Here is a 20,753-nt window from a genome sequence, read left to right as displayed (position 1 = left end):
CAATCGCAAGAGGCGCGTGGCGATCCTTCCCGCCTCCCTCTCACCTTCAGACCAATAGAGGCTTGCTGCTGAAACATCCTCCCACCTTCCCCGAGAAGGCCTGGACAATTCCCAGACACGTCCCGGATGGCCCTCCCCCATGCCACTTCTCAGGCGCGCGGGCGCGCTACCTTAAGGCTCCTCCCCGGGCTCGAGAGGCGGCTCGGCGCAAGCGCAATCCGCCGGAGCGGGAAGTTTGCCTGCGCTCGGTTGCCGTAGCTCTTCTTGGGGAAACCTCCGGTACGTCAAAAGCGGCGCGCAGTCGCTTCTTTTAGCGTCGAGCTTAATTATCTTTTGCCGGAGGGTGTTGCCGTTACAGCTGTCTTGGGCGGAGGGGTAAAAAGGACCCGATGATTGGCCCCCTCCTTTATACTTGCCTGACAGCGCCATTCCACATCTCCTCAGTAAGTCCCATTGCGCTCAAGGAGTCTTATCCTCACGTAAGTAGATAAGACATTTTATTCTATTTGCCCAGCTAGATAGCAAGCTTAGGCTGATCATAAGGTGGTAATCAGAATCAGATCTGGTTAGAGCTTGGATGGGAGACCACTAGGAAATCGGGGGGGGGGGTAACAGATTGAAAAGTCAAAAATAGTTATGCAAAAAGACAACTAGTAACCACTTCTATAGTGTCAGCAAGATGGTGCCTCCATCCATCTCAACACGGAGACCACTTTTCCTTTTTTAACAGTAATTCTCTCTGCTTCCTTTCCATACACCTCCCCTAAATTGGTGCCTTTTAGCTGTTCTGGATATGATGATTTATTTTTTATACCACTTCATAGACAAATGAGGACATCTACAATATCTGTAGGGTTGCTAAGTGCTGATGCCGACTTAATGGCACGTAATCAGTCCTATACAAAAGCAGCTTGAAGTGACATTCATCATTTCCAGCTGGAAAGCCAAACATCCTGCTGGATAGAAAATATGGGAGATGTAGTCCAGATCTGATCAAGAAGCACCAAGGTGGAAATGTCATGCTGAGAAAAATAATAATATAGGGAGTTGACTGCTCAAGTCCTTGAGTAGCAGGGTGATGAAGGAAGATTAATGTTCAATTCAGTTAGAATTATTCACATCTTTGGGTAAGGCAATTATTGAGAAACAGATTTAAGCATATTTTGGGAACATGTGTTTTGCTGAGTTCCAATGAAAACCTTGTAATATATTTAAAAAAGCATGAGATGCATATATGAAGTTCATGGTTATTATAAAGGATAGTCATTCAGCCATATACCTTTTAGAACAAAGGCATACCTGTAAAGTATGTGCAATTTTGATACATTAAAAAAAATCTCCAGGATGGGAAGTTGTTCCTCTAGGAGCACTTTCTTGTTCATGAGATGGTTGCAGCACTTAGAAACATTTCAGCAAATAGTGTTTTCTATTAAGTATTAAAAGTCCAAGGATGGAACTGATAGCAGTTGCTGTAGTTTTTCTTATTATAACTTATTTTTCAATCCCTTTTCCACCCCATTGGGAGATGGTAATCAATTTTTTCCCCTTGTAGTGTGTGTGTGTTTATGTGTACAGTTAATCCCCAATGTTGGGAATGTTGTTGTTGTGAAGATTTGTATTTTTTTTTAATCTTACTAATTGTTGTAGGTCTATAAGCGACTCAGAGTCAGCTATGATTGGAATGACATGTAAAGCTAGTTAATAAATAAAACAGTGATCAGCTTTTTGTTTTACTTTCCAGTACAAGTTTCAAATATTAGTAATTATGTTAACTGCATTTAAAAATCAATAAATAACCCATTTCACGTACTGAATTGGTTGGGTGTATGCATAGCATCCTTACTTGAACATGGCTGGTAGTGAGTCTTATTTGTCCTGAGAGAATGGTAGCTATTGTTATTTTATTCCGAGTATCATTTAAGAACAGTCAACAATGAACTAGGCAGGTTTTAGATCTTGGTAACCTACTTTTCCATGTGTGATATGTAAAATTATTTATCCACATCATCTATGATGTACTGAGGCACAATCAAGTCATAAGCTCTATGGATCGTGGAGAACAGCTCAAATGAAGCTACAGTTTCAATTAATGTATGTAACAATGACTTTCTTAAAATAATATAATGTTTATCCTGTAAGTGATGTAACTGATTGCAGTACAATATTCCTGTTAGAGCGATGATTTCTGAACATATAAGTTAAAGGATGGGTAAGAATATCCCTCCTGATTTTATAGATACTTTTAAAACAATCTTTTATTTATGGGAAATGACCCAAGCAATTTACTCAAGAAGCTTTAATATTTTAATAGAATTGGAGTTCTGGTGAGGACATGGCGAGCTAGACATCCCTGAAGGAGGGGGATGGCATAATGGCTGAAATTGCCAACCAGAGGACAGATCCTGGCTGGTGAAATCTCTCTGGAGAAAGGAGAGATCGTGGGATTGCCCACATGTACCCCAGACAGCTTTTCCTCTCGAGTAGACTGCAAGAACCAAGGTTTTTGTGGTCAGCTAGCAAGTGAAGTGAAAATGCTGGCGGCGCCTTGCAAAAGGCGTTGGGAGCAGTTGCCAGTAGCGCGGAAGCTGCGCTTGCCCGAAAAAGGCATGAAGCAACGGAAACCCCACCTCCTGCGCTCGCCAGCTGGGCTCTGCTCTAGGAAAGAGGCACTGGCAAACCACTTCCGAAACACCTTGCCTTGAAAACTGCAAAGGACTCGTCCAAAAAAAGCAGTCACTGCAGAGTTGGTAACGACTGAGTGCAGATTAAAAAAAAAAAAACAAGTGAAGTAGCTGGGATTGAGGGATTCCATCCACTCCCACAACTGTAATGTACCCTATATGGACAATAAGCTCAGTTGAGCCTCATTTCTTAATCACTTTTTTAAATTACTTTTTTTTCTGCTTTTTAAATATTAAGAACCTTTGGAACAGCAAGTTTGATAGTATTCACTGGATGAGTTTTCTTCAATCTTAACAAATGAAATTTTAAGTGCAACTTTAAGGACTTAAAAAATTTTGGGAATAAATGGCAAAAGGATGATTAAAGTGTTGTTTTTGGAAAGTTATAAATGGATTAAGGGTCTAGATTGACTTGAAATGGTATTTTTAAATTAATTGAATGAATCCTTCCCGTGGGAAAACAGCTCATTTTTTGAATTCTGGGGAAAAAAATGATAGGGTGGGAGTTTGAAGGTTGGACACTAGAGGGAGCTAAAAGGAAGTAAAGATTACAATTAGAAGAATACCTGATTGGCTTGTTAACACAGAATGGAGCAAAACACTTTAACACTGAATGTACTGAAGGATATATGTGAACATTGGACTCAGAAATTAATTTCAAGAAAGTCTGCTATCATCATCATCTGTGTGAATGATGTTTTGGAAGAGGAACAAGTTCTACCAGATAAAACAAATAATTTGAACATGGATTTAAAAAGGACATACAAGAATGATCTTGGGAAAAAAGGAAATATTGGATATACAAATGAAACTGGCTGTTTTAATAATTAAAAAGGACATACGAACAAACAAACAACCAGGAGAGTGACTTGGATAATTTTCCTATATTGCAGTTACAAAAGAGACCTGTTATAGTTTTGAAAGACTTGGTGAGAAGGAAAAGAAAAAAAGAAAAGAAATCAAGTTCTAGGACATTATTTGAAGGGATTAAAGATTAAGATTGTAAAGGGAAGGAATATAAAGTTAGTTTATATGATTAAAGTTAAAATAGATTATGTTATTTCTCGTAACCCTTAATGGACTTTTGCTGACCAGGACCGAATGATGTGGTTTTAAAGATTTGTCTATAGATAAAAGGTATGATATGAGATGAAGAGATTGTTGTATTTTAAGAGAAAGTGATAAGCTGTTAAAATTGTTTATTCTTGTTGAGACGAAGGAGGAAGCTACTTCTTTATATTTCTTTTTTCTTTTCTGTTATATTCTTATCTTTCTTCTCTATTCTTTTATATATATATTTTTCTTTTCTGCACTTTTTACTTTGTCTTTCTATTTTATTTTTGGTAGTTTGTATTAGTTTTTATCTGTATAACTGTATTACTTAATAAAATTATTTGAAAAAAATATTCTAATGGAATTGGAAATTTTAGTTTCAGTTAAATGTGTTATATCAGTCAGCATTCTTATGCATAGCTTAATGAATTCTCAATCCAGTTTGCAACTTTTGTGACAAAGGCTAATTTCATGTTGTGGAACACAGAATTACCTACCTCATAGTTCTTTTATATTTATCCTGCAATCACATTGGAATGTTTGTTTGTTTGAAAAGTTCTAGAGAGTGCCAAAAAAATGATATTGTTATAAAATTGTACAAAGTTCCTAGTGCGTTATTTTATGCTCAAAGTTGTATTTAAACTAACAATAAAATAAACGTAACTAATATAATAGGACGTGCAAGAAACTGATAATAAATAGTGAAAGTAATGAGGCTATTGCAGTTACATCTTGCTGTTCTTTAGTCATGGAATTATGTAAGTATGTATGTCGGCTTTCTGGGTTTTCTCCATACATTTGTAATCGAGGCTGCATCGTGTACATTCCAATCCTTGAATGTTTTCCATAACAAGATAGAGAAAAAAATAGAATGTAATATTGATAAAATTATTTTGATTAATTTTATGGATAACTAAGAAAAATATATATTTGTTCCTTTAGAAAATGGCACATGCAGAAACTGTTGTTAAAACTATTGTTTAAAATATACACTTGTATTTTTTGTTCTAAGTAAGCAATCGGATTTCTGATTTTTGTGTTTGTAATTTTAAAATACTTAATATGTTATGTTATACTTAACATAAATTAAAATACTTAATAAAAACATACAAAATTATACAAAAATTATATCCTAGCTGCTGAAGAAAAATTTAGTTTATGGGGTAGAGATGTCCCCCCTCCCAAGTTTTATTTGTTTGCACAGTTCTTTCAGGAAGACTGTAAGAAGACACAGTCTGTCAGTATATGCTTTGGTGAACAGTGTATAGGAAACCTCTAATCATTTGCTTTTTCTTTTGTTGAAAGTAACAGCAGCTTTGTTCAGCTACAAGAAAATTAGTAGCTGTTTTATAACAATGTTCTAAAAATACATTTTAAAAGTTCTTTTACTTTCTCTCAGATGCCATTAGTATAAGAATCTGAATACTTTCAGGCAATTTAAAAATAAGCATTGGATGTTATTATGTGGTACAATATTTTCTGTGTGTAACAAAATGTGTATCGATAAAGCTGAGCTTTAGTTGTGTTTATGCCATATTGGACAAAATGGGTCAAGCTAAACTAGTATTATCCTTACTCTTATCAGGGTATATTCATAGGTATAACTATGACCAATAGCCAAGTGTACATCTTCTCTACCTTACTAAAAAAATTATGTGAAAGCCTTGATTGACTGAAGCCATTATGGGCATTGGAAATCCATCTATGGGCCCATTTGATGAAAATAGCATATGGAAGATTGGGATTTGAAATGTAGGAGGTTTAAACAGCAAAGAACGTGAATTAACAAATGAATTTAAATAGAGATGACCTGATCTTGTTAACAGAGTTCATGAATTCATGCAGAAAAGCTATAATGTAGTTTTATTATGAACAAAAGGGCTAAAAATATACTGTATAAATTGCAGCCATCCAATTTGTTGTGAGTGCATATGAAAGTAGGAATCCATAGGATGGTGATCCTTGCAAGTTTTGCTCTAGTGAATGGTGGTAATGGAAGATCCAGGGAAAGGAAAATTGTGCAATATTTTGAATGAACGCTATCTAAGGGAAAATATTATTATGTTAGGTGACTTGAATGGAATTTTGGAACAAGCAAGAAAGTACAGAAAAAGTAATTTGGCAATTTGGAGACCTAATATTGGACAGGCAAAATTGCAGAAAAGTTTGAATGAATGTGATCCAGGGGAAAAAGTATTGTCCTAGGTGACATGAATGAATTGGTAGTAATGAGATGAGAGACTTTAGAAAAAGGCTATTCAAAGATCCAAGGATGAATGTGAATGGTGACTTGTATTTGCTTAGAATATGTGATTTTGGGAGAGAGCAAGTTAATTGTAGGTTTGTTGATTTAAGAGAGGCTTACAATAAGGTGAATAGGCTTAAATTAAGAGAATTTTTATGCAAATATGAAGTTGAAAGTAGGTTGCTGAATGCAATAAGAGCAGTATATGATTAAGTAAAGCATGTGTGAAAATAAACAGAAGGTTAGCCAATGATTCAGAGTGTAAAAGAAGAATGACATCCCCATTATTTAATGCATTTATAGATAAATGTAGAATGAGTGCTTGTGGTGAGATTGAAAGTATGTTGATTGGGGACAACAGTGTATATTTACTTTTGCATGGAGATAATGCCATGTTGATGGCTAAGAACCTAAAGGATTTGCAACAAATGCTAGACTATACGATGCAACAAGAAGTTTGGAACTTTATCAAAGTAGTTATGTTTGACAGAGAAAATGGGTTGAACAATTGTAAGTAATATACAAGTGGTGAAAAACCAGAGCTAGTAGATTAATTTGAGTACCTTGATAGAGTATTTACTAAAGATGGCAAATGATTCTGGTATTTCAGGATGTGTAAATGCTGTAAAATATAGTAGGGAGTATGAGGTCTGTTGTGAAAAATGAATGTCAAAAGTAGCAAAAGTAACTACTGTATGCATAACAGTGTGCTTCTGCCAGCTTTATTATCTGGAAGTGAGAGTTGTATATGTCAGGAAAAACTAAATTTAATGCAATGAGAATGGAATAATTAAAAAGTGCATGTTGCAAAACAAGATAGAGGTCAAGAGTGAATGGGTGCTAAATGAACGTGGACTGAATACAAAAGTGAGTGACCAGTATGAAGAAAAAAGGTTCAAGAGGTTTGAGAATGAATGAGGATTGCATTGCAAAACAAATATATGAAGAAAGAATGAACAGATTGGAGAGGAGATGCACCCCTCCCACTTAAAGAACAAAAGCAGTATATAAAACAGTATACAGATATGGTGGAAGCAAAAATGGTTTGCAAAGATAGAAAGGAATGGAGAGGTATAGTGAATAAGGTTGATGTAAATTTGTTTTAGCTGTGTTTCCTTTCCTTTTCCTTGTATTATGCCTTTAATTGGCTTACTGTTTCTTACTCCTTTTCTACATTCTACCTAATGTTGCTTATTCCGAAAGGGAACACAGTGATGAATATATGTACGTAGAACAAAAAGGGCATTTTCATCCATTTCAGAGTAAGCAACCTGATGCCTTTCAGAGGTTTTGAACTTCATTCCCAGCAGGCTGTGCCTACAGGAGTTTATGGCAGATGTAGTGCAGATAATAATACCAGATTGTTATGTCTAGGCAGTCTTCCTGTCAGTATTTATGCAGAGTGATTCTGTTCGGATTTAGCTTGAAATAGGTGAGTCTGGTCTTTTCTGAAATGGGTGTTGCTTTGCTTTATGGAAACCAGTGCATGTATACTTACATCATATTCTGTATAATCAGGAAGAAACCCCACCTTTCATCTCAGTCATTAGAACTATTAGGGAGTCACAGCAGTAAAATAAGGGAAAAGTTATTTTTAGTCTTGTGTGCATCACTTCCTCTTATAGAAATAAAATGTTATCTTTTACATTTATTAGGAAAAGTCAAATACTGGAAAAAGAACAAAATCTGTGCAGAGCTGCTGTGCTAGATACCCTGCCCTGCTGATCCTGAGGAAATATCTTCACATTAATTCTTTGCACTATTTGGGACTACCATTGGTTCAAATGTATTACTGGAATTTTTAATTGTTTTTGGAAGAATGTCCAGGGTAGAAATGGCAAAAGACGGAATTGGCAACGCCAGTGGCACACCAAATATGTGGTTTGGACAGGTCAGTATATCATTGCCCTTCAGCTTTCTGTAAGATTCTCAAGTATGAGGAATTTTGCAACATTTATTAAGGATAAGAGTGTGGTTTGTACATCATTGTAACAAATCTGTAACAACCTTATTTAGAAATTGTGTTTTCTTTTAAGATTTGAGTGGGAACAGGCCTGGATGAAAATGTGGTTGGTGCTAATCAGCCTTTAGGAAATAATCCCAATGGATTTTATAACCTGTACAGAAAAAGTGAACCCTAGATACTACTGAGGTTATTTTATAAAGAAGGCTTTGTACAGTTCTGAAGCTTGAGTGTTGTTGGTTGTTTTTTTTTTTAATGAATTCATAAGTTGCTCCTTGGTGAGGAATGCTAGGCAATATGCTAATATAATTATCTCTTTGATTTGCCTTAATTAAGATGGCGGGACTTCAGAAGTGAACTCTAAGAACATTTTTATCATTTTATAATTTATGACAGTATCATAACAGTGCAGTTTATTGTTTCCTCTTTAAAAAGACTAAGTATGAGCAAACTAAATCTTGAAGTGGAAACAACCGGAACAGGCAAAAAGACAGAAAGGAATCTGAATCTGTTGATTTTTGTGTCTGTGAAGTGCCCGTATACAGCTGAGGAGCATCAGGCTATTCAGGCCGCTCTGCGCCAGAGGCTGGGTCCAGAATACATCAGTAGCCGACAAGCCGGAGGAGGACAGAAGGTACAAATTATAAATTCAGAGCTTTGGTTTACTTTGTACTGAAAAGCATCCATTAACACCAGAGATGTGACCCCAGCATGTTCGGAGTAGCATGTTCCGACACTCTTAGACTTTTTTTAACATGTACTGATTGGTTGTCAACAGCTAGTATCACCAGCGGCAGATTGCTGAAAGTTAGTACTAATCTTCAGGTTGCCAAATTAGAACTGCTGACCAGAGATTTCAAGAGAAAAATAAACATAATCCTGGGCAAAATGGCTCTAAATGCCAGGTTTTGATTACAATATTATATTTTGTGTGTATTGCTAAACCAGTGGTACAAAGGATCTCATGTTCTATGGCACTGAATCTTTAATAGCTTTTCACACATTATAGAGAGGTATGACACATATAATGCTCAATGCCACCCTCGTTCCCTGCATACCCCATCCCACACTCTGGCCTAGATTTTGAGATATTACAAACATTCTCCTGCTGAAATAGAATCCATTTTATCAATTTAATATTTATGTACAGCTGTCATGTACAGAGCAATTTATGTGAAAACAATGTCACCCACTTGGTGTGGTAAATGTGGTGTCCCATATAAAAACTAAGCACTGTTATAATACATTTTTTTATCTGTTTCTTTATGTCTGTGCTCTGCCATACCACTTGGAAACTATATTACATAGTGATAGATCCTTCTTGAATATAATGAGATAAAAATGGATCTTTGACATTACATATCAAGTGCTACAGCAAAACATACTTCCTTTCTTTCTGCTCTCAGGTTTGCTACATAGAGGGACACAGAGTCATCAGCCTGGCCAATGAAATGTTTGGATATAATGGTTGGGCTCATTCTGTCACTCAGCAGAATGTTGGTGAGTCCAATAAAAACTTGTTTCGGTTGCTTTCTACTGAATCCTAGAAAATGTGAGAAAAATATTCCCATTGTAAAGGCAACTCTAATAGAATGTAGTAGGAAATGTTGAGATTTTTGCGATGCTGCTCTGCTCATGGAAGATTCTTTTATCTGGTAGAAGCTTTCATGTAGAGAAAGTGAGGAAGCAGTTTTTGCTTATTCAGTTTGTATTCTCAAGTCTTGAACTCTGTTGCACTTTTGCCATCCATGCCCACTGCCTCCTCTGTTACCATTCTTTTGCCACCTCCAGCCTCTGTTATCTGCAATATTTTACACTTTTTGAAATTGGTAGTATTCTGTAAGTTACTAAGTAGACATGCAGCACTATCCTCTTGATTAACCTATCCAGATAGTTGGAATATGTACTCAGCTTTCAGACAGTCAGAGGAGTAGACATTTACATCAATTTCCTCTTCCAGAAAAAATGGAGTACCATCTGTAAAGGTTATAATATCAGAAACAAAAATTATTCATACTTTTAGTCATAGCAAATTAATACTAATGACATTATTTGACCTACACAATTAAGAATTCAGTGACAGGAAACTTGCTGAATCAGTTTAGAAAAAGCAAAAAACGACATGTGGGAATAATAAAAAGTAAGATGTCTTTATAAGAACAATAAGCAATACCTTTATTTGAGGGCACGTTTTCAATTTCAAGAACTCTTCATCAAGCGGAAGATGATGAGATGGGCAGAAGTGGCTGATAACCTGACTGAAGACTGTGTCTGGGGTACTGTGTCCTATTGACAACAAGCAGATTTAAACAAGTGGCCATTTTTTCCTTCCTCTTCCATATCAGTGATAGCTGTAAATAATTTCTTTTATTTACAGTTTCTAGCTTTACTCTGATTGTGTTTAAGGTTGAAGCAAATGACCCTTGCTGCTTCCTAGAAACCACATTTGCTTTTTCAAAAAGCAATTCTTGTACAGAAGTTTTGTTCTCATATTTTAGTGTAACAAATGAATACTGTCGGGAATATCGTTAAGAGAAAGAAACATATCCTTCATTCCAGATGATAGAAGGATAGATTAACAAAGCAAGACAGAGGTGTATTCATCATTTCAGCCGCGTACTTGAGTACTTTACTTTTTGCTGTAACAGCCTATTAGGAAAGGTCAAGCACTGATAGATATACAGTGAAGGTAAAACTGGTCTGATACTCCTAATTAATATAGAGTAATATTTATGGAGGTTTTGTTAATTTCAAATACAGTATCTTATAATCAATGTGTCAGCTAATGATAAATCACTGTTCATTAAACTGAATGAAAATTACCAAACATCTTTCAATGGTTAGCTAATTTTAGTTAAGCATCTTTTCTTGCTTCCTCTTTATATAATTTGTAGTGTGTTTGGCCTTAGTTTTCTTTTGAAAAATAAAAACTATTTTTTTAATTAATATGTGGTTCCATGACTTTTTGATATATTTTGGTTCCTGCCTCTTGCTCTGTAGTCTCTAGTGTAACTTTTTCTTTCTCCTTTTGCAGATTTTGTTGATCTAAGTAATGGCAAGTTCTATGTGGGTGTTTGTGCCTTTGTGAAAGTTCAGCTTAAGGTAATCATGCATATGTGGGAGAAGATGGGAGTTCTAATGAGGTTGAGTTTTTAGGAACAGACAGCTAAATTGTACCCAAATGTACACAATAAGGACTCTTGAAGGTGCTATTTATAGTCAGATGGAGAGACTATATTGTTATAGAAAACTCTGTTACCAGGTGACAGGAATCAAATTACTTACTTAATGCTGAAGGAGGTATTCCACTTATATTTGCCTCCCTGTTCCGGGCCAAAGATCTACTGGCCTTGGAAAATTAAAATAGGTTAAAGTGCAGATTAAATATCTAAATCCCTGTAGATTCCAGCAAAACTGAATGCACCACAGTCACCCATTCATTTTTCTTCAAAAATTAAGAAAGAAATTGTTAGGATAATTATAGTAAAAGGGAATGCAATATATTCTACTCATATTGCAGGATGGGGCTTATCATGAAGATGTTGGCTATGGAGTAAGTGAAGGCTTGAAATCTAAGGCCTTGTCTCTTGAAAAAGCAAGGAAAGAGGCTGTAACAGATGGATTGAAGAGGGCCCTAAAGTAAGAGTAACCAACACACATATTTTTTGCTGTGAAATAGAGAATTATGTTTTAAGAAGCAGCCATCTGTCTCTTCAGGTGCTTTGGTAATGCTCTTGGGAACTGTATTTTGGATAAAGACTACTTGCGCTCAGTGAATAAACTCCCCCGTCAGGTATGTTGCATGGGGAAGGGGGTGGGGAGAGCAGGCTTCATGGAAAGTAAAAATGCCAAATTCTGGAGTGAGCACAAATTATAAAATTAATAGTAAACTGCGTTATTTATTCTCCTTCATAACTCATGTGATTTCACCATTTAGCTTTTTTGTATTAGAAATGTTTTCTCTTTTGTTCATTATTGCTCAGAACTAAACCAAAAGTATTATGTCATCATACTAGCAAAAATAAACCAAATATTTTTGTCTTATTTTAAATAGGATTTTGCAACATGCACAAACACATGTATGTTCTTGTAATTTTTATGTGGACCTTAGAATATATTTTCTGTATCTTATTGATATGACCCTTTGGATAAATTATCTTGAACTTGCAGTTCCTTTATTTATTTACCTGAAAGTAAGCTTAATTGAACTTGTATTTATTTTTGCATAATTGTCTCCAAGATCACACTATAAGCTTACTAAGACCTCTAACTAGATTAAAATTCATAGTTTTCCTCTTTCAATGTCCCTCCCCCACTACCACTACTATAATCTTAACCTTTATTTGTTGACTTTTTAAAATCTATAATTGTCATAAAAATAAAAAGAAACCAAAGGTGATCTACCGGGTGCATGGCACTAATGATAACTATAATTTGCTTTAGACAGACAAACAACCACATTAGCTCCATTTACAGTATTGGCTAAAAGCATGATGTAAAGAGGCAAAGCCTGCTCAAAATACCATTTGTTTCCTGGGCAGCTTCACTGATAAGGATTCTGTGAAATGCTTCTACTACATTCTGAATTTGTCTACCTGAATGGCTTTTTGTTTCATCCTTTTTGCTAGGTGCCTCCAGATTTTGATTTGGGCAAAGTTAAAAGGCAGGACTTTGATCCTACTGTAGAAAAGGCAAGGTATAATAGCTGCTTGCAAAAGGCAAGTGAAGACCAGAAGCCGTTTTCCTCATCAACCCCAGGCAGATCTAACAAGTTGAGATCTCCCTTGAATGCTACTGAACAAGATCAAAACAGGTTAGCAGCTTCATTAGATTTTAATTCATATTTTCCTCAGGCATACATTTTGAAATTTTAAACTCTTCATAATTACGTTAAAATGTTGCTGTTGAATTTATTCTGAAGTTTAATTTAGCAAGAGACTCCTGGGCGTTGTCAGATATTCTACTTTTGTTCTGACAGTATGGAGAGAAAGAGTAATGCAGTATTGCTTTTATGGATTCTTCCCAATTGTCTGGAAAGAAAGGGAGTTTAAATGTTTCCGGTCTATTTCCTAAGTGCCTGCCAGTTTGGTAAAGTACATGCCCAAGTGGCACGCATATCCTCTATCAGCCTTCTTCAGCCTGATGCCCCCTGGTTGTGTTGAGATTCTGCTTTCAGAGTTTCCTTAGCAAGCATGAGTACCTTTCTCATTAGTTCAAACTGGTATTCCTGGATCTTAAGTAAGATATTAAATGCAAGTAGAAAGTATGACGGAATTGATGTTTAATATGCCATAAACATCCTCTTGAAAAGGTGCAAAGCATGCAACTTCATCATTTTTCTTTTTCTAAGAGGTAAAAAGGAGGTAAATCCCAACTATGGAAGAACTTACTATTAGGGTTTTAAAGATCCTTATTTACAAAATACTACTGAAATGTTAGAAATCGTTATGGCACCTTTTTCTGGAGAATAACTAGATATTTCTACTCAAGTTAACTGTGCATTCTTACTTATCAAACTGTTATTTTGTAATAGAAAATGGAGAATTGACGGAAAGGGACAAATGTTTATCTTATCATTATTAAACAATTGGAAGCCACAATTCCTTGCTTATGTATTTTAAATGAGATCTTCCAACTGAATCTCATCCATCCATTGCTGCTCCATAGAAAATAACTAGATATAACACTGTCAGTATAATAAAACCAGGGGTGTGTAACACACTCAGTAGCTAAACTAATTTCCATATTTTTTTCTTCAAGAGAGCTAATATTTATTTACAGAAATTGATCTTGGAAAGAGACAAATATGGAATGGGTTTCATTTGCTTCTGCCATCAGCAAGTTTCTGAGTAGGGTTTCATCAAGGTAGAGGTTGGGTAAGACTTCTCAAAACTGGAATCTACTGGGATTGCAACAAGAAACTTGATATAAATTCTGGATTGGAGACTGGTGTAACAGGATAACACACAATAAAACACTCTAAGAATACTTTCGCTTATAAGCAAGCCACAGGAATTGACACATACAGATAGGCATCATTAAAAGCCATGGCGATCATTGCATTTCTTCCAGAGAGGCACCAGTAAGATTGGTTTGGGGTCCCATGGGAGCAGCAGTCTAGTTTACGGGTTCGGTTCCAACACTTTCTACCTTTTCAAATGTATAGTTAATGAAATACCCTAATTTGTTTATTAACAAATCCAAGGCAAGAAGAAAACTGTAGTTGAAAAAATTAATTATAGCACAGAAAGGTAAGTAAAATAGCTTAAGAGACCTGTTCAGCTTCTTTGCATATATCTTTATAGCTTTAACAGCCAAGTATCTGTGAATATATTTTACCATAAAAAAACAAGATTTTCGGAATGTACTAAATCATATTTAATATACGGTTTTGTGATGATATTGCACTAAATCATTGTTTTTCAACCTTGGCAACTTTAAGATGAGTGGACTTCAACTCCCAGAATTGCTGGCTGGGGAATTCTGGGAGTTCAAGTCCACACATCTTAAAGTTGCCAAGTTTGAAAAACATGGTTTATATTCTGTCATCGCAGGATCTCACTGCCCTTGGATTACGATGCAACTCACCATCGGAAGTTACGACAGAAGCAGCTTCAACAGCAGTTCAGACAGCAGATGCAGGAGAAACAGCAGATCCAATCAGATGTTTCAGCTTGCAGAACTAAAGATCAAGGTAAAATGCTAGTTAGAATCTATATGCTAGAGCTTACCAAACTCAGGATGGGCAGAGGAGAATCTAAGTAGTATGATTAATTACTTCCTTCCATGTTGATTGTGCCTTTGTCAGAAGGAGAAATTGACCTGCTAAACAAGTTATTATATGTACTCTAAAAAGGGTTCTTTTATGAAGAAATCAGAATGAAGGCTTAATCAAAATTTATTTCCTACTGCCTCTCTGAAGTTGTCATCTCAAAAATTGTGATGAATTATACACAAAAAAGCATAGTTAATATCAACCATTTTTCACCATTACAAGAAAATTATAGAGGAAAACAGATAGTGAAGTAAATAACCTAGAATAATTTTAGGGATGCAGAGATCAGCATGTTTAAAGAGGAGACAGTCAAGTAACTGTAGGGGGCAATTCTAATTAACAAAGGCAGATTTAAACAGTTGAACTGTAAATAGTTTTTGTGAAGCTATTTTGATACAACTTTGTAAGAATATACAATGATGTGGAGCTTTGAAAATCAGGTCTTAAATAATTTCAGATCTTATTTAACATGTATAATTTAAATCTGAAAAAGGAACATCAGGTAAAATTCATTTTCTGTATAAATCTCTAATTGCATGGCTTATTTTTAATTTTTTTTAAAAAATATTTAATTTATATAGCTGCCCATCTCACATATGTGACTCAGGGCAGCTCACAGTTTTACTCGAGTCTTTGAACAAATCCAGCTTGCTGGGAGCAATAGAGAAGCAACACAGAATTGGCCCAAGACCAGTCTTAGTTGTTAATGGTTTTTCCCATTCAAAGAAAACGATTCCTTCCGAATGTAAGCAAATGGGGAAGAACACAAAGCAGCCCAACAACTGGTCTAAATTTTCTCCAACAGCAACAGAGGGCTGGGAAGCTTTGATTCTGAAGAAGGGAGGGAGTTGCAGTGACTCCTGTTGCCCCTGAAACTCCCTTTTCCAATAGCCAGAGGGTTTGAACTGAAATACTGGGGGGAGGGGGAAACCAACAAAGTACCGTTACTATCCCAAAGTATTCAAACAGATTCTAGATTTCACTTGAAAAAATATTTAAATAAGTGTAAATAGAGGAACACAGTTCATTTGATAATCATTTGATTATTTGGGGGGGGGGAGATGAAGGCAATGAAAGACTATCATAGCTCTTTCTTATAAATCAAGAGAATTATAAGGAGCTGTAGACAGAACAGGAATGTTGAGAACCGTGAACCCCCTGCCCCCACGAAAAAAATCTCTTAAAAATTCGAAAGACAAAAAGCAAAAAAGTCCACTGATGACTGACCTTGCACTGTAGTTCCTAAGCGCCAAAACAAAAAAGGAACCTGGGAGAGGGAAGGAGGCGAGTAAAATCTCCTTCCCCGATCTGTATCTCCTGGGAACACAGAGAGGATCTAGACCTGCAGCAGCTTGGAGTTGCACAGGTGAGCTACCACTGATTTTCCATTGACAAGATAAAGACTGATATGAGATCTGTTGTCATAAGCAGTGCTACTTGTCCATCACCCATACAGTTTTACCCACCTCGATCCTGTCTCCTTGCTTCGAACTAGAAAGGTGGGTAAATGTTCCACTTTTTTCAGCAATTCTGTTCTCTGTACAGAAGCATACATTCCACCTGCCTTGGAACGCAACTCTTCTGTACAACTGGAACCTGTTGTGGATGAAGAATTCCTTGCAGGTCAGTATAAAATTGCTGTAAGGTGATTGGGTCATAGTTTTTATGACATTTGCAGGACCAGTTATTGTGCTACAGTAGCAGGGTACTAACGTGTATCCTTTTCCCAGGCAAATCCTCCCCAACACATCTGGTTTGATGCTGAATGCAGACTGCAGGAAGGACAGTGGCTAAAGAAAGAAACAGCCAGAGGGCATTTATAGTGAAGAGTTATTGGGGACAAAGGTGTTACACATCCATTCATCCACTTTTTCTAGAAGAAGTCAGATTTAAACATTCATGTATCTAAGCTTGACCCTGAGTATAGCTGCTTCCATTACAGTTCAGAGCCACTAGGAATCAGATGCATAACTGAACGATCAATGGTTGACGTTTCAGTTTTAATACCTGACTGGTTACAGATGATCCAGAACTTTGGGACTTTCCTTTGGAAGCTACTGATCACGATACACCAGCAGTGCCAGCCCAATGCTCAGGCACACCTCTTGGACAGCATCCCATGACGACTCGTAGCCGAACCCCACAAAGAATAAATAATCAGCAGTCGAGTATAAAACCTTCATCTTGGCATCTCTCCTCCAGTCCCAGGTCTTACTTACCAGGTAAACTATAAAAGAGGTAGCAAAGCAAGTAACTTTGTCTATAGGAACTAGGCTCTATGACAAATGCATGTAATAGAGTAGAACAGATAACCTATTCTTTGTCTCCTCCGTGAAAAGCAGTTAAAATGCAGCGCCTAGACTGTGAGGCATATTGTATATTAAATGTGATAGCTCAGCACATAAAATTGGACAATAATCTAAACTGTATCTAACTCCTGCAGAGTGCAGAGAAAAATTAGTACTTTTCCGGTGCTTTTAGCCTGTAAATTAGATCCTTCCACTCAGTAGTACATCTTTCTAAGTAAAACTGTTTAAAATGCAGTGGTGAAAAATGAAACAGGATCGATCTTGTTTAGATAAGAGAAATTAGGCAAAAATATATTTTTTAAAGGAAATACTCTCCTGAATGCCTGTTTTCCATTTCAGCTGAGTGCAGCCCATACCGAAAAAGCCAAGGAATGAAAAAGAGAAGACTGGAGCCCACGTAGAACAACACTTATGCTTCACTATGAGGGTTTTAATTCAGAACACATTTTAGTCCAATAAAATTGCAGACCAAAGGATATTTTCTCGATTTTATTACATGTAGTGCTGAACAGAAAAAAAAAAATGCACATTGCTTTTGCAGTATTTGACGGATGGCTTACAATATCACTTCAACTCTATAGCTAGAAGAATTAAAGATTAAAATCCTAATATTTCATTCCATTATATGTAATTCCATCTTAATATTAAAAAGGGTACTTTCTTCTCCTCAATTTTCTTAATTCCAATTAAGATTCCAATTCCAAGAGAGTAATTTTAGTAAGAATATATTTTATATATAAATGTGTTATAAAGGTCTCACCTGAATATGGATTTGATAATCAGAGCAAATTAGTTTTCCAATTTAAATTATAATTGCTCTTTCTATTAATGAACAAAACCAAAGTTTCCATCTACTCGAAGAGGTACAATCTGCAAATATTTGGAAAGTCTATTGCTAAAAGTAAGTTTAGGAAAACATAATATGCCTTTTTGGGCAGGGGGAGCATATAAGTGTCTTGGACTTCTCATGGTGTCTTTTTTTTTGGTGCATTAGGCAGAGTTTGAGAAAACAAAAGCCAGTCATTAGAACAGAACATTTTGCAATCTATAATTTAATGCAGTACCTCATATTATCAAGTATTCTGGTGCTTGCATTAAATAAGCAGAAAAGCAGTAAATATTGCTGCATAAACAGCCTCTGGATTCTCTATCACCATTCTGGTAGATAGGAGAGGTATCAGATTATTGTTTTTGTATTTAAACTGTCATGTTTTCTAAGTCAGTTGCAGAAAAATATTATATTTAGGATATATACTAATGGTAGGTGATGTGTTTTGTTAGATTAACTGAGCAACTTTTCTCCAGATAATTCCTGCAATATAATGTAGAAACAGGATCAGTCTATCTTTTATTTCTGTTGAAAAAGGGAGAAGGATAATTAAAGCAGCTTTTGTGTGAGATGCCCATAGCATCAGTGTGAAATAAGTTTCCTATCTCCAGGTAATCTGTAGGCTGTAGTTCTGTTTGACCAACAGCTAAGATAACACTTGAAAGGATCCCATTACTATCATATGTCACAACTCTCATTGACTTAGGAAGATCCCACATGTAAGATGTTATGCAATGTATGCGTATCATTTATGTAACTTTCCTTGATTATTTTCTTCTTTTCAAATTAGTTTTCTTAATTTTCAAAATTGGTCCACTATGTTCTGATCTGCAGATTAAACCAAAATTATTTGAACTATCAAGAATGTTAAACCCTGTATATAATGAAGCTTTGGGACACATCATACTTATCAGGTAGTAAGATGTTAAATGGATCAGCTACTTGCTACTTTAAGTCAGTGTCTGCATTTTAAATGTTTACATAGTTCTGCTTTAATGAAATATTCCAATAAAGAGACATTTGCAGGCATTTTCTTCCTACCACCCTTGATATATAGGCATTTGTTTATATCTATGTTCTGTGGTCATTATTTATGTATATATTACCTAGGCACAAGTTAGGAGTTTTAACCTAAGGATATTTTAAAAATGCATTTTTTGTGTGTGATCAGAGCTGCAGAACAGTGTTAATGTAATGTTACCCAAGTGGGCAATGCCAGTGGGGTTGGGGGGTGGGGGTGGGCTGGAGATCTTCTGGGTTTTCTTGGCAGTTTAAGGTTCATATAACTATCCAAGAGTATAATGCAGCCTTATTCCCTTAGCGTGCATGCATGAAATTCTCCACTAGATCCTTGGCAACCATTGAAGTAGCCAGACACCTTATCACTGCTACAGTTAATCTAGCTTTCTACCTATAAAAGCAGATCTATTTTACAATATGCAACTTAAAACAGAAGAGATGAAGGGAAATACTCCTTAGCTGATTTTAAAAAGCTAAGCCGCATTGGACTTACTCAGTACTTGATTGTCTGGAGATGCCAGAGCTGTAGGCTAGACTGGAAGTTAAAAAAACACCCCAGAAGGCAGCAACAGTAAACCGCTCACATACTGTTGCCAAGAAAACCACATGGATATGTCTATGAAGCTCCCAGAAGTTGAAGGGAGTTTACGTAAAGGGGGAAAACGTGCTCTATTCCACAAAGGATGGGAATTGCTAAACTGCAAGTCAAGAAACACACCCAAGATTCTAAGACTCAGCTTTACAAAGATTCAACATTTTGGGGAGAAGAAACAACTTCCAGTCCTGAAGGAGTGGTTAGCACAACCAGTATGATTGATGTCAGGTAACTTCTATTGGAAAAATTGTTACAATTGACTGATTGATTTGAAAGCAACTGGAGGTGAGAGGCTATTTGTATAATTGACTTGTTTCTTTCATCTCCGTTATTTCACTGCTGTCAGGATTACTAGGGAAATGTTCACTGCCTTGGCTAAAAGAAATCTTTAGGAATTCCTCTACTCTTACTGTTGCAGGATCTGCATATACAGTAGTCTTAAAAGTATCAAATAAAAATTGGGGGTTGAGTAATACTAGAACTAAACTCCTCTTCAAGATCAGTTTTTTTCATTTGATTGAAAATTCAACACTTTTTGTTCATGATTTTGTCCCATCTGCAGGGTTCAGCAAACTAGAGTTTCAACAAAGCTTCCACTGGTAGCTTCTCAGATGATCACTGAGAAAATGCAAATGTGTGCAAACTTGTCTGGATGATGAGGCTTAGTGGATATTGGACTCAAAAGGCAGCAGGACACAGCAACTGGGTACAGCTTCATATAGCTCCAGAGATTTTTCTTCCCTTAGTTCTGAACACTCATATTCTGATCAAGATAAACAATACAGCAATAAAGATCCACATAAAAAGATGATATCTCAAATACTGCCAAGGAAGAGAATTAATTACCAGACTGTCCTTTGTCAACTTGGGTAGCAGAACATGTTTCCAGAAGATTACGGATGGGGACGTTGTGGCTCTCCAAATGTTAATGAATGACAGCCAGTGGTGTGGGATACCAGAAGTTGTAGCTCAGCAACATCTGAAAGGCCACAGGTTTCCATTCCTGTAATAATAGTTTAGGATTTCAATTATAGATCTATTTAAAACAGCACACAGCACTAAGCTCCTGTAATATCTTATTCAATTCTAATCAGTTCAAGCACAAAGGAACTCAACTTTGTTATTCCCTTTGTCTAAAGAGCCTTTTTCATGTAGTTCCTGTACTGCAAGCAGTTTCCAAGGTTCTACATAAATTTCCCATACAGAAGGCAGGATTTATTTATGAAACCAGTGGCCACACAAGCTTGCTTTTTTTCCCAGGGGTCATAGTTTCTGCTCTAATA

The 20,753-nt window shown here is 36.2% G+C and overlaps 1 protein-coding gene across 2 annotated transcripts; it reads left to right on the top strand.

Moving 5' to 3' along the window:
• Window positions 1-279: 279 nt before the first annotated feature.
• Window positions 280-18,907, top strand: RAD52 (RAD52 DNA repair protein). Of its 2 annotated transcripts, XM_007434514.4 has the most exons (12): window positions 285-479; window positions 7,635-7,870; window positions 8,475-8,576; window positions 9,349-9,442; window positions 10,977-11,044; window positions 11,463-11,581; window positions 11,660-11,735; window positions 12,571-12,755; window positions 14,497-14,636; window positions 16,263-16,340; window positions 16,739-16,939; window positions 17,366-18,907. In XM_007434514.4, the coding sequence occupies exons 2-12, from the start codon at window positions 7,799-7,801 to the stop codon at window positions 17,425-17,427; spliced, it is 1,197 nt and encodes a 398-aa protein (XP_007434576.1). In that variant the 5' UTR covers window positions 285-479; window positions 7,635-7,798; the 3' UTR covers window positions 17,428-18,907. The 2 variants fall into 2 exon arrangements, with proteins under 2 accessions (XP_025026484.1, XP_007434576.1); XM_025170716.2 differs by lacking the exon at window positions 17,366-18,907 and having other exon boundaries at window positions 280-479; window positions 16,448-16,879.
• Window positions 18,908-20,753: the final 1,846 nt, after the last annotated feature.

This window comes from Python bivittatus, unplaced genomic scaffold, assembly GCF_059951505.1.
Source record: "Python bivittatus isolate LINGU-HERP-01145 unplaced genomic scaffold, Pbiv_v1 ctg000330_np1212, whole genome shotgun sequence".
Lineage (NCBI taxonomy): Eukaryota > Metazoa > Chordata > Lepidosauria > Squamata > Pythonidae > Python > Python bivittatus.
Note: the sequence above shows the minus strand (reverse complement) of the source record. Positions and strands in the feature narration are given on the sequence as shown.

Coding starts and splice junctions, on each gene's coding strand:
- RAD52 (XM_007434514.4), top strand. CDS start 7,799: ATGTCCAGGGTAGAAATGGCAAAAGACGGAATTGGCAACGCCAGTGGC. Junction 11,582..11,659: donor GGATTGAAGAGGGCCCTAAA/GTAAGAGTAACC, acceptor CTGTCTCTTCAG/GTGCTTTGGTAATGCTCTTG. Junction 14,637..16,262: donor TTGCAGAACTAAAGATCAAG/GTAAAATGCTAG, acceptor TTCTCTGTACAG/AAGCATACATTCCACCTGCC.